A 10,763-nucleotide genomic window follows, 5' to 3' on the forward strand; every position below is an offset into this window, starting at 1 on the left:
AAGACAAGAACCCTAACTGAATCAAACCAGCTAAAGCAAGCGCGGCTATCTCCCAGTAGCTCTTCGAGTGAGTACATATACTCCCTCCGTTCCTAAATACTTGTCTTTCTAGGCATTTCAACAAGTGACTATATACGAAGCAAAATGAGTGAATCTACACTCTAAAATATGTCTACATACATCCGTATGTAGTAGTCATTTGAAATATCTAGAAAGACAAATATTTAGGAACGGAGGGAGTAGATAATTAAGCTTATGTCTTGTTCATGCCACTTTGTTTCCATGCACATGCAGATAAATAGTTGCATAGTACTCCCTCCGTTCCTAAATATAAGTCTTTGTAGAGATTCCACTATGAACCACATACGGATGTATATAGATGCATTTTAAGTATAGATTCATTCATTTTGCTCCGTATGTAGTCCACCTAATGGAATCACTAGAAAGACTTATATTTCGGAACAGAGGGAGTAGAAGGGAAAATGGACCTCATGCCACTTTGTTCATTATACATGCATGATACATAAAGCATCACGTATAGTTCGCCGTTGACCTCCTTAACATAAATACGTTTTACATCCACGTCTAAACGAGGGAAACATGCATAGAATGCTTGATTCGTTAAGTATACATGAGCTAATCTCGATTGATTATTATGGCCCTCGCAACATATAAACGAGGTTGCGAAGGATTGTACGTAGTATCCTCGTCAATGTCGCAAAAATATACCGTCCACCCGCGCCTCGAAAACGAGGTAACCAACGACGTCGATCGATCGATCGATCAACAACGCGTGTGCGGCGCGCCGGTGACTGGCGCGGCGAAACGGTAGGCTCTGGGGACCCCGGCCGCGGCCATGGACGAGGACGAGGACGATGGCGCTGAAGCCGACGTTGACGGCGACGAGGAAGAAGAGACCCCGCCCTGGAAGCCGGCGTCGTGCGTCATGGCGGTGGAGTTGTAATCTTCCTCGACGATGGTGTCCAGCTTCGCCGGCGGCCGCGGCTGGGGCGCCCTGCCGGAGCCGGAGATAGGCTGCTGCCAGGGCGCGGCCTCGGAGAAGACGCCCTCCCTCTTGCGGGAGCGGGACGAGCTCCGGACGACCTGGAGCAGGAACGACGCCCTCTGGATACTGCTCGCCATCGTCGACCTCCCTCCTCAGTCCCTCTCTGCCTCTCTGGACGCACGAAGCTCCTGCAAGCCACACGCACGGCTTGAGCTTGACTGAGCAATGGAACAGAGCGGGCGTGGCTTGCCAATGGACGAGTGGGGTGGCGTTTTTATAGCCCGCGCCAGAGTGTGGGAAGCGGTCTGAGAATTTTGACGGCGTACTGCACTGCACAGTCGAACCGGAGGCCGGCCGATCGTAGCTTCAAACGGAGGGAATGTCGCGCACGAGAGCGTGCGGCGCTGGTGAGGTGGAGGGTCTGCTTCTCCGTGCCCCGGCGACCAGGGCATCGCTCCACTGTTTACGCCTGTACATGCATGCATCCATGGCCATTGAATGCTATTGCTGCCTGATGGTGGCACCACGTACTGTGCTGTCGACGTGGATGCACATATCAACAGCGTACGTGCAGTCGTGCACGCTCGGATTTTAAATCTTTTCTCGGAGGGTGACACATGTACGGCGCATAGATTTTCAGGGTCGGGCAGATGGGTCACTGGGGAATAATAACAGGTAAGTAAAGGTCAGTGTCCGAAGCGAAAAGACGATGCATGTCATGTTGCGCGCGCGCGCCCTGCCGCTCACGGCATCGCCGGGGCGCGGTCGCGGTCGAGGTACCGTTTCCGGATAGACGACGCCGCGTGCCCGCAGAAGGCCGTCCGGCCGCCGAGAATTTCTGTGGATCCGGGTTAATGGCGTCGGGGGCCAAGCCGCCCAGAGCAGCACGGCGGCACACGTATGACCGGTCGTGTTAATCAATCAGCTGCCGCGCGCCTGTCCGTGGAGGCGTCCGTAGGAACGTAGACGCCCTCGCCAATGTATACGTGTATGATGATTTTTTTACAGAGGTTGTTCGGGTTGTATCAACTTGTTCGGGTTGTATGATGATTTTTTTTACGTAGACGCCCAGCACTCGATAGTTAGAAAAATATCACCCATTAGAACGACAATTGATATCCACCAGTTCTTTCTCATATGTGATTCTTCTTACCTATTTCAATGTATCACCCATTAGGATCGGTCTCCACTGACAGGCATGGAAAACCCATCAGTGATAGTACTTACAACTGATCGGAACCATCAATGTTGAAAAGTCGGAGAATGCGCAAGATTCAATAAAAAAGGTGACCGTTGCCAAACCCAATATGCAGCCGTTTTTTTTTTTTGAGAATCCAATATGCAGCCGTTGAGTGGTGAAATGTTACCAGTAAAAGACAACACCAATGATGGGCCAACAATATAGTACGTCCGTGGTATACAATCCACCAGTAACGATTTGCACCAAGGGTGCGTCAGTCTTATATTACAATCAACCACTGGCAGTTTACACCAAGCGCCTGTCAACAGCAAATCTCAAGGCTTATTTTCCTTAAGCAGTAAAAATCCCAAACCTAACCCTAACTCACATTTCCAAACCTCCCTCTCTCTCGAATGGCGGATCAACTTATCAACGAGCCCACCTCTAATACATACTCCCTCCGTTCCTAAATATTTGTCTTTTTAGAGGTTTTAAATGGTGACTACATACGGAGCAAAATGAATGAATCTACACTCTAAAATATATCTATATACATCCGTATGTGGTGATCATTTGAAATTTCTAGAAAGACAAATATTTAGGAACGGAGGAAGTACTTATCAACGATATTAGGCTTGCTACAGTGACGGTGCGGCTTGCAGAGGCATACAATCGTCTCGGAGAGGATGAGGACGGTCGACCCCTAGTGACTTCAATATTTGTTTTACAAGGATGTTTGTACTGCTGCTTTGATTAATACATCTGAGTGGTTTTTTCTCATAAAATATATGTATTGCTAGTATGTATGATGAGCATGGTGTATTGCAATTTCTCTAGCAAAGGAAAAAAATCACTATCGGAGAACGGATCAGGTCCGCGAGGATATTTCCCTGGTTAGACTAGTGTGCTCCCCTAGCCCTGCAGATCTAGTAAATGTTCCTAGACAGTAATGAGGATTAATTCCTTTATGTAGAGTCTATACATACCATGTGATGCTAATTTCTGTAGAGTCAAGATCTGGTGTACCCATTTCTTGTCCTGATTTCTATGTTTTTTTAGATGGATTTCTTTGTTTTCTGATCATGTAAGAGCGACCAGAACATGCCTTCGCATATTGGAAGCCTTTTTTTTTTCTAATTCCATGTTCCATTAAAATCCTATCAATCAATGATAACCAGTAATCATACCAATGCAAACAACAAGTGACGAGGCTATGACCAATTTTTTTATCTATCTATATCTATACCTATATACCTACTATTAAAAAGAATAGATACTCTTGGTTTGGTCCCACTTTGTTTCGTCCCCTTTTAAGTCTTTTTATATGTATGCTATTTTTTACTTCTGTTTTTTTACTTTTGTCCGTTTGACAAACATGTGCAAACAAAGAAAACCGAGACGGCACTACGCAAAGTCAATTGTTCCACTACTTATTTAGTGGTCATTCTTTTTAATAATATACGACAAAGGAAGTGCGGCAACACATGGTCGCATTGTTTTTTACTGGCTTCAAGTGCTAAAAATTAATGCGTCTGGCGGGAGTCAAACTCATGACCACGCAAACTACTCCAACCTCGATATCCAACAAGACAAACTAGATGTTGTGAATTAGCATGTTGTATTAAACTTCAAATTTGTATGCACGGGTAGGTCTGCTTTGTTTTTTAGAGGAAGCTAGGTCTGCTTTGTATCAATTCTCCTGCTGCTCCGTTGTCACCTATACCAGGCCAATACGCTCCTAACTGGGATTTTTCTACAACCACCAAATTTCTCTGATGGGCTTCATATTCCTTGGTTTTCTTTTCGATTGCACAGGCTGCGTCGTTGTTCCCGACGATCAAACATAAAAGTTGGGTTAGTTACTAAAAAAAGTACCACCTTGCTTTTTAAAATCAAATTTCACAAATTTAAATACATCCATGCATGAGTTATACTACTAGGAAAAGGGCTATAGCCATAGCAGTGGCGCACCAGGTACAGGTGCGCCATTAGTGTCCTCATTACTAATGGCGCACCACACACACGGTGTACCATTACTAGCAATTTTTTTATTTTTCCAAAACTATTAATGACGCACCAGCGCACAGTGTGCCATTAATAGTTTTAACTAGTTACACATCAAAGACAAATACACTATGCAAATGCCATTCATCTCGAATCATTCTTTGCTTTATTCAATTATTTCTCCATTACGAGAATGGTATTACATTGAAGGTCTAGGCACCTTCCGGTGGTGGAGGTGGCAGCGTTATGATGGGAACACGGTAACCTGCAAAATTTTCAATTTTTGCATCATAATGATGAACATGAGCAATTATAAGAAAGTGTGCACATATATCAACATGTGTGTGTGTGTGTGTGTACAAATATGACAATTTACCAACCTGCACAAGTGTGTGCGTGCAACCCGTTGCCGCATTTATGTGTAACCGTAGCAAACTTGGATAGACTGATCACAGTCAGTTCGTGAGCAGTGAACCGATCACAGGCACAGTGGATGTCTTTTGAATCTCTTATTGTATCACAACATAGGCTCCCGTGTGACGGGAACGGGTCACCAAAGTTCTTTTCGATGTTATGCCAACAGTCCCGCATCACCTTCTTTTTATCAATGAGGCAGTGATCTACCGCATGGCCTGCTCGTGCATGGCGTGGACAAGAAGAGATAGCCACAAGGACTAGGAGGCTTAACACTCCAGCTACTTTAGCGTTGGTCATGTTCTATGTTGCGTAGTACTGTCGGTATGTGTTTATGCAGGACTTCTGTACCACTCAGCCTCTATATATAACAGCCATAGTGCAAGTTTTCAGACTCCCTTTGCTCATAGATGAATTAATTGGACAACTTTTAATTAGTTGAGAGATATATGATTTGGATATGTTCTAACTTAATGTAGGCACATCTAACTCTTGTATATCAAATTGTTGGCAATTGGTAAGTGGATGCAACCAATTTTGTTGCCAATGGAGTAGTTGATTTCGATATCTTAATAGAGATACATGTATACAACTTGGATATATTGTTATTTAATGTAGGCACATGTGCGTTTCTCGTAGTATCAAATTGATGGTAAAGGATACCTCTAATTAAATGTAGCTAGGTGCATCCCGTTCTTGTGTCAAATTGATGGTAAAGGATACGTAGATGCATGTAGTCGACTGATCTACTATCTACTCCCTCCATTCCTAGCATGGTGACCAAGACACATAATTCTATAAAAGTTATGACAAAATTACCCTTGGCAAATTTGTTGGTCAAAGGCAAGTAAGGACATCTTCAATGGCAACCCACAAATTCCCTCCCGCATCCGTCCGCGGACAAAAAGGAGGGGGGGGGGGGAGGGGTCCACAGACACAGATGCGGGAGACCGCCATCCAATGCTGCCCACATACATTTCAAACATTTATGCAACAAACCGGATGGAATTCGTGCAAACACAGCGGACTTCATATAAACAAGACGAAAACATTTATATTTTAGGCATATTTTAACTAAAAAGGTAAAACTATGTGTATGTACGATCGCGTGGAGCTCCATTCCCATGACACGGATAAACTACACTAGTCTACATCCGGCCGTGGCAGGTCTATTTGTCTTCACCATGTCTGGCAGCCCGCTCATCAGACTGCCGGGAGTCCCGGAGGCATATTCTTTCCCCGTATCTTCCCTATGTCCGGCTGCACCGCTCATCGGGGTGGCAAAAGAGTGTGCTTAAGCCGAAGTGGAAGGGTGCTTCTGTGGATCACAGACGGATGCCCAGGATGGTCTGAGATAAAGTATCGGACAGGTCACCTGCTGTACAAGCCAGCGACGCGTTGGTGGTGGCCTTCCTGGCACCCAAGCAGCAGCGACCTCCCGTGTTCTATTTTTCCTCGATGTTAGCGGCGGACGCGGACGCGCTGGCCACCGACTCTTCGATCTCCGCACAACCGGCTTCTTTCTCTGCGGCCCCTGTTCAAGAATTCATCCGATTAACCAGTTAACTTGCCGATTAATCCCTACTCGTAGGGTCACCGAGTAGCCGATAAACCAAAAAATCGTCCGATTAATTGATTAAATGGCTGATTAACTTGCTGATTAGCCGATTAATCCCCTACTCGCTAGCGAACCGAGCAGCTACCAGTTAACGATTTCCTCAACAATGTCTGCGATAGGGCACGACAATGCGTGTTTTGACGGCGGATGGCACGGTCGCAGGCACAGGAGGCGCAGTACAACGCAACTGTTGGGGAACGTAGTAATTTTAAAAAAATCCTATGCACATGTAAGATCATGGTGATGCATAACAACGAGAGGGGAGAGTGTCATCTACGTACACTCGTAGATCGTAAGCGGAAGCATTATGACAACGCGGTTGATGTAGTCGTACGTCTTCACGATCGACCAATCCTCAGTACCGAACGTACGACACCTCCGCGTTCAGCACATGTTCAGCTCGGTGATGTCCCGCAAACTCACGATCCAGTAGAGCTTCCGGGAAGAGCTTCGTCAGCACGACGGCGTGTTGACGGTGTTGATGAAGGTACCGACGCAGGGTTTCGCCTAAGCACCACTACGATATGACCGAGGTGGATTATGGTGGAGGGGGGCACCGCACACGGCTAAAAGATCAATGATCAATTGTTGGGTCTCCAAGGGGTGCCCCCCTCCCCGTACATAAAGGAGTGGAGGAGGGGGCGGGGGCCGGCCTCCAATGGCGCGCCCCATGAAGAGTCCTACTCCCACTGGGAGTAGGACTGCCCCCTTCCAAGTAGTAGTAGGAGTAGGAGAGGAAGGGAGAGAAGAAGAGAAGGAAAGGGGGACGGCGCCCCCCTCCTTGTCCAATTCGGACTAGAGGGGGAGGGGGCGCGTGACTGCCCTGGCCGGCCCTCCTCTTCTCCCACTAAGGCCCATTAGGCCCAATATACTCCCCGGGGGGTTCCGGTAACCCCCGGTACTCCGGTATATGTCTGAAACCTCCCGAAACACTTCCGGTGTCCGAACATAGTCGTCCAATATATCGATCTTTACATCTCGACCATTTCGAGACTCCTCGTTATGTCTGTGATCATATCCGGGACTCTGAACTAACTTAGGTACATCAAGACACAAAAACTCATAATACCGATCGTCATAGAACTTTAAGTGTGCGGACCCTACAGGTTCGAGAATTATGTAGACATGACCGAGACACGTCAGAAGGAAATATGCCCTAGAGGCAATAATAAAGTTATTATTTATTTCCTTATATCATGATAAATGTTTATTATTCATGCTAGAATTGTATTAACCGGAAACATAATACATGTGTGAATACATAGACAAACAGATTGTCACTAGTATGCCTCTACTTGACTAGCTCGTTGATCAAAGATGATTATGTTTCCTAACCATAGACATGAGTTGTCATTTGATTAACGGGGTCACATCATTAGAGAATGATGTGATTGACTTGACCCATTCCGTTAGCATAGCACTTGATCGTTTAGTTTGTTGCTATTGCTTTCTTCATGACTTATACATGTTCCTATGACTATGAGATTATGCAACTCCCGTTTACCGTAGGAACACTTTGTGTGCCACCAAACATTACAACGTAACTGGGTGATTATAAAGGTGCTCTACAAGTGTCTCTGAAGGTACTTGTTGGGTTGGCGTATTTCGAGATTAGGATTTGTCACTCCAATTGTCGGAGAGGTATCTCTGGGCCCACTCGGTGATGCACATCACTATAAGCCTTGCAAGCATTGCAACTAATGAGTTAGTTGCGGGATGATGTATTATGGAACGAGTAAAGAGACTTGCCGGTAACGAGATTGAACTAGGTATTGAGATACCGACGATCGAATCTCGGGCAAGTAACATACCGATGACAAAGGGAACAACGTATGTTGTTATGCGGTTTGACCGATAAAGATCTTCATAGAATATGTGGGAGCTAATATGAGCATCCAGGTTCCGCTATTGGTTATTGATTGGAGACATGTCTCGGTCATGTCTACATTGTTCTCGAACCCGTAGGGTCCGCACGCTTATGGTTTTGATGACAGTTATATTATGAGTTTATGAGTTTTGATGTACCGAAGGAGTTCGGAGTCCCGGATGAGATCGGGGACATGACGAGGAGTCTCGAAATGGTCGAGACGTAAAAATCGATATATTGGACGACTATATTCGGACATCGGAAAGGTTCTGAGTGATTCAGGTATTTTTCAGAGTATCGGAGAGTTACGAGAATTCGCCAGGGAGTATATGGGCCTTATTGTGCTATACGGGAATAGAGGAGAGATGCCAAAAGGAAGGAGGCGCGCGCCCCCCCTCTGGTCCAAATTGGACAAGGGGTGCAGCCTACTTTTCCTTGTTCCTCCCCCCCTCTTTCCTTCTCTCCTACTCCAACAAGGGAAGGAGGAGTCCTACTCCCGGTGGGAGTAGGACTCCCCCCTTGGCGCGCCCTCCTCCTAGGCCGGCCGCCTCCCTCCCTTGCTCCTTTATATACGGACGGGGCAGGGGGGCACCCAAGAGAAACAACAGTTGATCATTGATCTCTTAGCCGTGTGCGGTGCCCCCCTCTACCATAGTCCTCGATAATATTGTAGTGGTGCTTAGGCAAAGCCCTGCGACAGTAGAACATCAAGATCGTCACCACGCCGTCGTGCTGACGGAACTCTTCCCCGACATTCTGCGGGATCGGAGTCCGGGGATCATCATCTAGCTGAACGTGTGCTAGAACTCGAAGGTGTCGTAGTTTTGGTGCTTGATCAGTCGGGCCGTGAAGACGCACGACTACATCAACCGCGTTGTGCTAATGCTTCCGCTTTTGGTCTATGAGGGTACGTGGACAACACTCTCCCCTCTCGTTGCTATGCATCACCATGCTTTTGCGTGTGCGTAGGATTTTTTTTTTGAAATTACTACGTTCCCCAACAGTGGTATCAGAGCCAGGTTTTATGCGTAGATGTCATATGCACGAGTAGAACACAAGTGAATTGTGGGCGATATAAGTCATACTGCTTACCGGCATGTCACACTTTGGTTCAGCGGTACTGTTGGATGAAGCGGCCCGGACCGACATTACGCGTACGCTTACGCGAGACTGGTTTTACCGCCGTGCTATGCACACAGGTGACTAGCGGGTGTCAGTTTCTCCAACTTTAGTTGAACCGAGTGTGGCTACGCCCGGTCCTTGAGAAGGTTAAAACAACACCAACTTGACAAACTATCATTGTGGTTTTGATGCATAGGTAAGAATGGTTCTTGCTAAGCCCGTAGCAGCCACGTAAAACTTGCAACAACAAAGTAGAGGACGTCTAACTTGTTTTTGCAGGGCCTGTTATGATGTGATATGGTCAAGACGTGATGAGATATAAGTTGTTGTATAATATGATCATGTTTTGTTGAAGTTATCGGCAACTGGCAGAAGCCTTATGGTTGTCTCTTTATTGCATAAGATGCAAGTGCCAAATAATTGCTTTACTTTATCGCTATGCGATAACAATAGTTGCAAGAGCAATAGTTGGCGAGACGACCATGTGACGACACATTGATATAGATCAAGATGATGGAGATCATGGTGTCATGCCGGTGACGATGGAAATCATGATGATGCTTTGGAGATGGAGATCAAAGGCACAAGATGATGATGGCCATATCATGTCACATATTTTGATTGCATGTGATGTTTATATTTTATGCATCTTATCTTGCTTTGATTGACGGTAGCATTATAAGATGACCTCTCACTAAATTTCAAGATAAAAAGTGTTCTCCCTGAGTATGCACCATTGCCAAAGTTCGTCGTGCCCAGACACCACGTGATGATCGGGTGTGATAAGCTCTACGTCCATCTACAACGGGTGCAAGCCAGTTTTGCACACGCAGAATACTCAGGTTAAACTTGACGAGCCTAGCATATGTAGATATGGCCTCGGAACATTGAGACCGAAAGGTCGAGCGTGAATCATATAGTAGATATGATCAACATAGTGATGTTCACCATTGAAAACTACTCCATTTAAGGTGATGATCGGTTATGGTTTAGTTGATTTGGATCACGTGATCACTTAGAATATTAGAGGGATGTCTTTCTAAGTGGGAGTTCTTAAGTAATATGATTAATTGAACTTAAGTTTATCATGAACTTAGTCCTGGTAGTATTAGCATATCTATGTTGTAGATCAATAGCTCGTGTTTAACTCCCCTGTTTTATTTTTGATATGTTCCTAGAGAAAAACTAAGTTGAAAGATTGTGGCGACCCGACCCGAATGGACCAAGTCTACTGTGCTCCGGTGTCATCCCTGGATCAGTAATGCTGACACCACACAGTACATCGAAGGATTTATAGCAGAGTGGCAATCACACACTTATTACATCGTTGTCTCAAAAGAGAACTTATTACAATAAATATGGCTTAAGGCCATCTAATAACGATAACAGCGGAAGACTCGGAAGATAAATGGGTCCATCAACTCCAACGGCATCACTAAGTATAGAACCACGACCTAAAAGCACCTTACTCGTTGTCTGAAAAGTCTGCAACATGAAAGTTGCAGCCCGAAAACGGGTCAGCACATGGAATATGCTGGCAAAGTAACACATA

General features: G+C 45.8%; 1 protein-coding gene across 1 annotated transcript; it reads right to left on the reverse strand.

Annotated features, from left to right (window-relative positions):
• Nucleotides 1–4,328: 4,328 nt before the first annotated feature.
• On the reverse strand, nucleotides 4,329–4,922 carry LOC123148908 (uncharacterized). The gene is made up of 2 exons (XM_044568429.1): nucleotides 4,571–4,922; nucleotides 4,329–4,455 (listed from the first exon to the last, which is right to left on the reverse strand). Exons 1-2 carry the CDS (start codon nucleotides 4,902–4,904, stop codon nucleotides 4,403–4,405), a joined length of 387 nt encoding a protein of 128 aa, XP_044424364.1. The 5' UTR covers nucleotides 4,905–4,922; the 3' UTR covers nucleotides 4,329–4,402.
• Nucleotides 4,923–10,763: the final 5,841 nt, after the last annotated feature.

Source organism: Triticum aestivum, chromosome 7A, assembly GCF_018294505.1.
Source record: "Triticum aestivum cultivar Chinese Spring chromosome 7A, IWGSC CS RefSeq v2.1, whole genome shotgun sequence".
NCBI classification, from domain to species: domain Eukaryota; kingdom Viridiplantae; phylum Streptophyta; class Magnoliopsida; order Poales; family Poaceae; genus Triticum; species Triticum aestivum.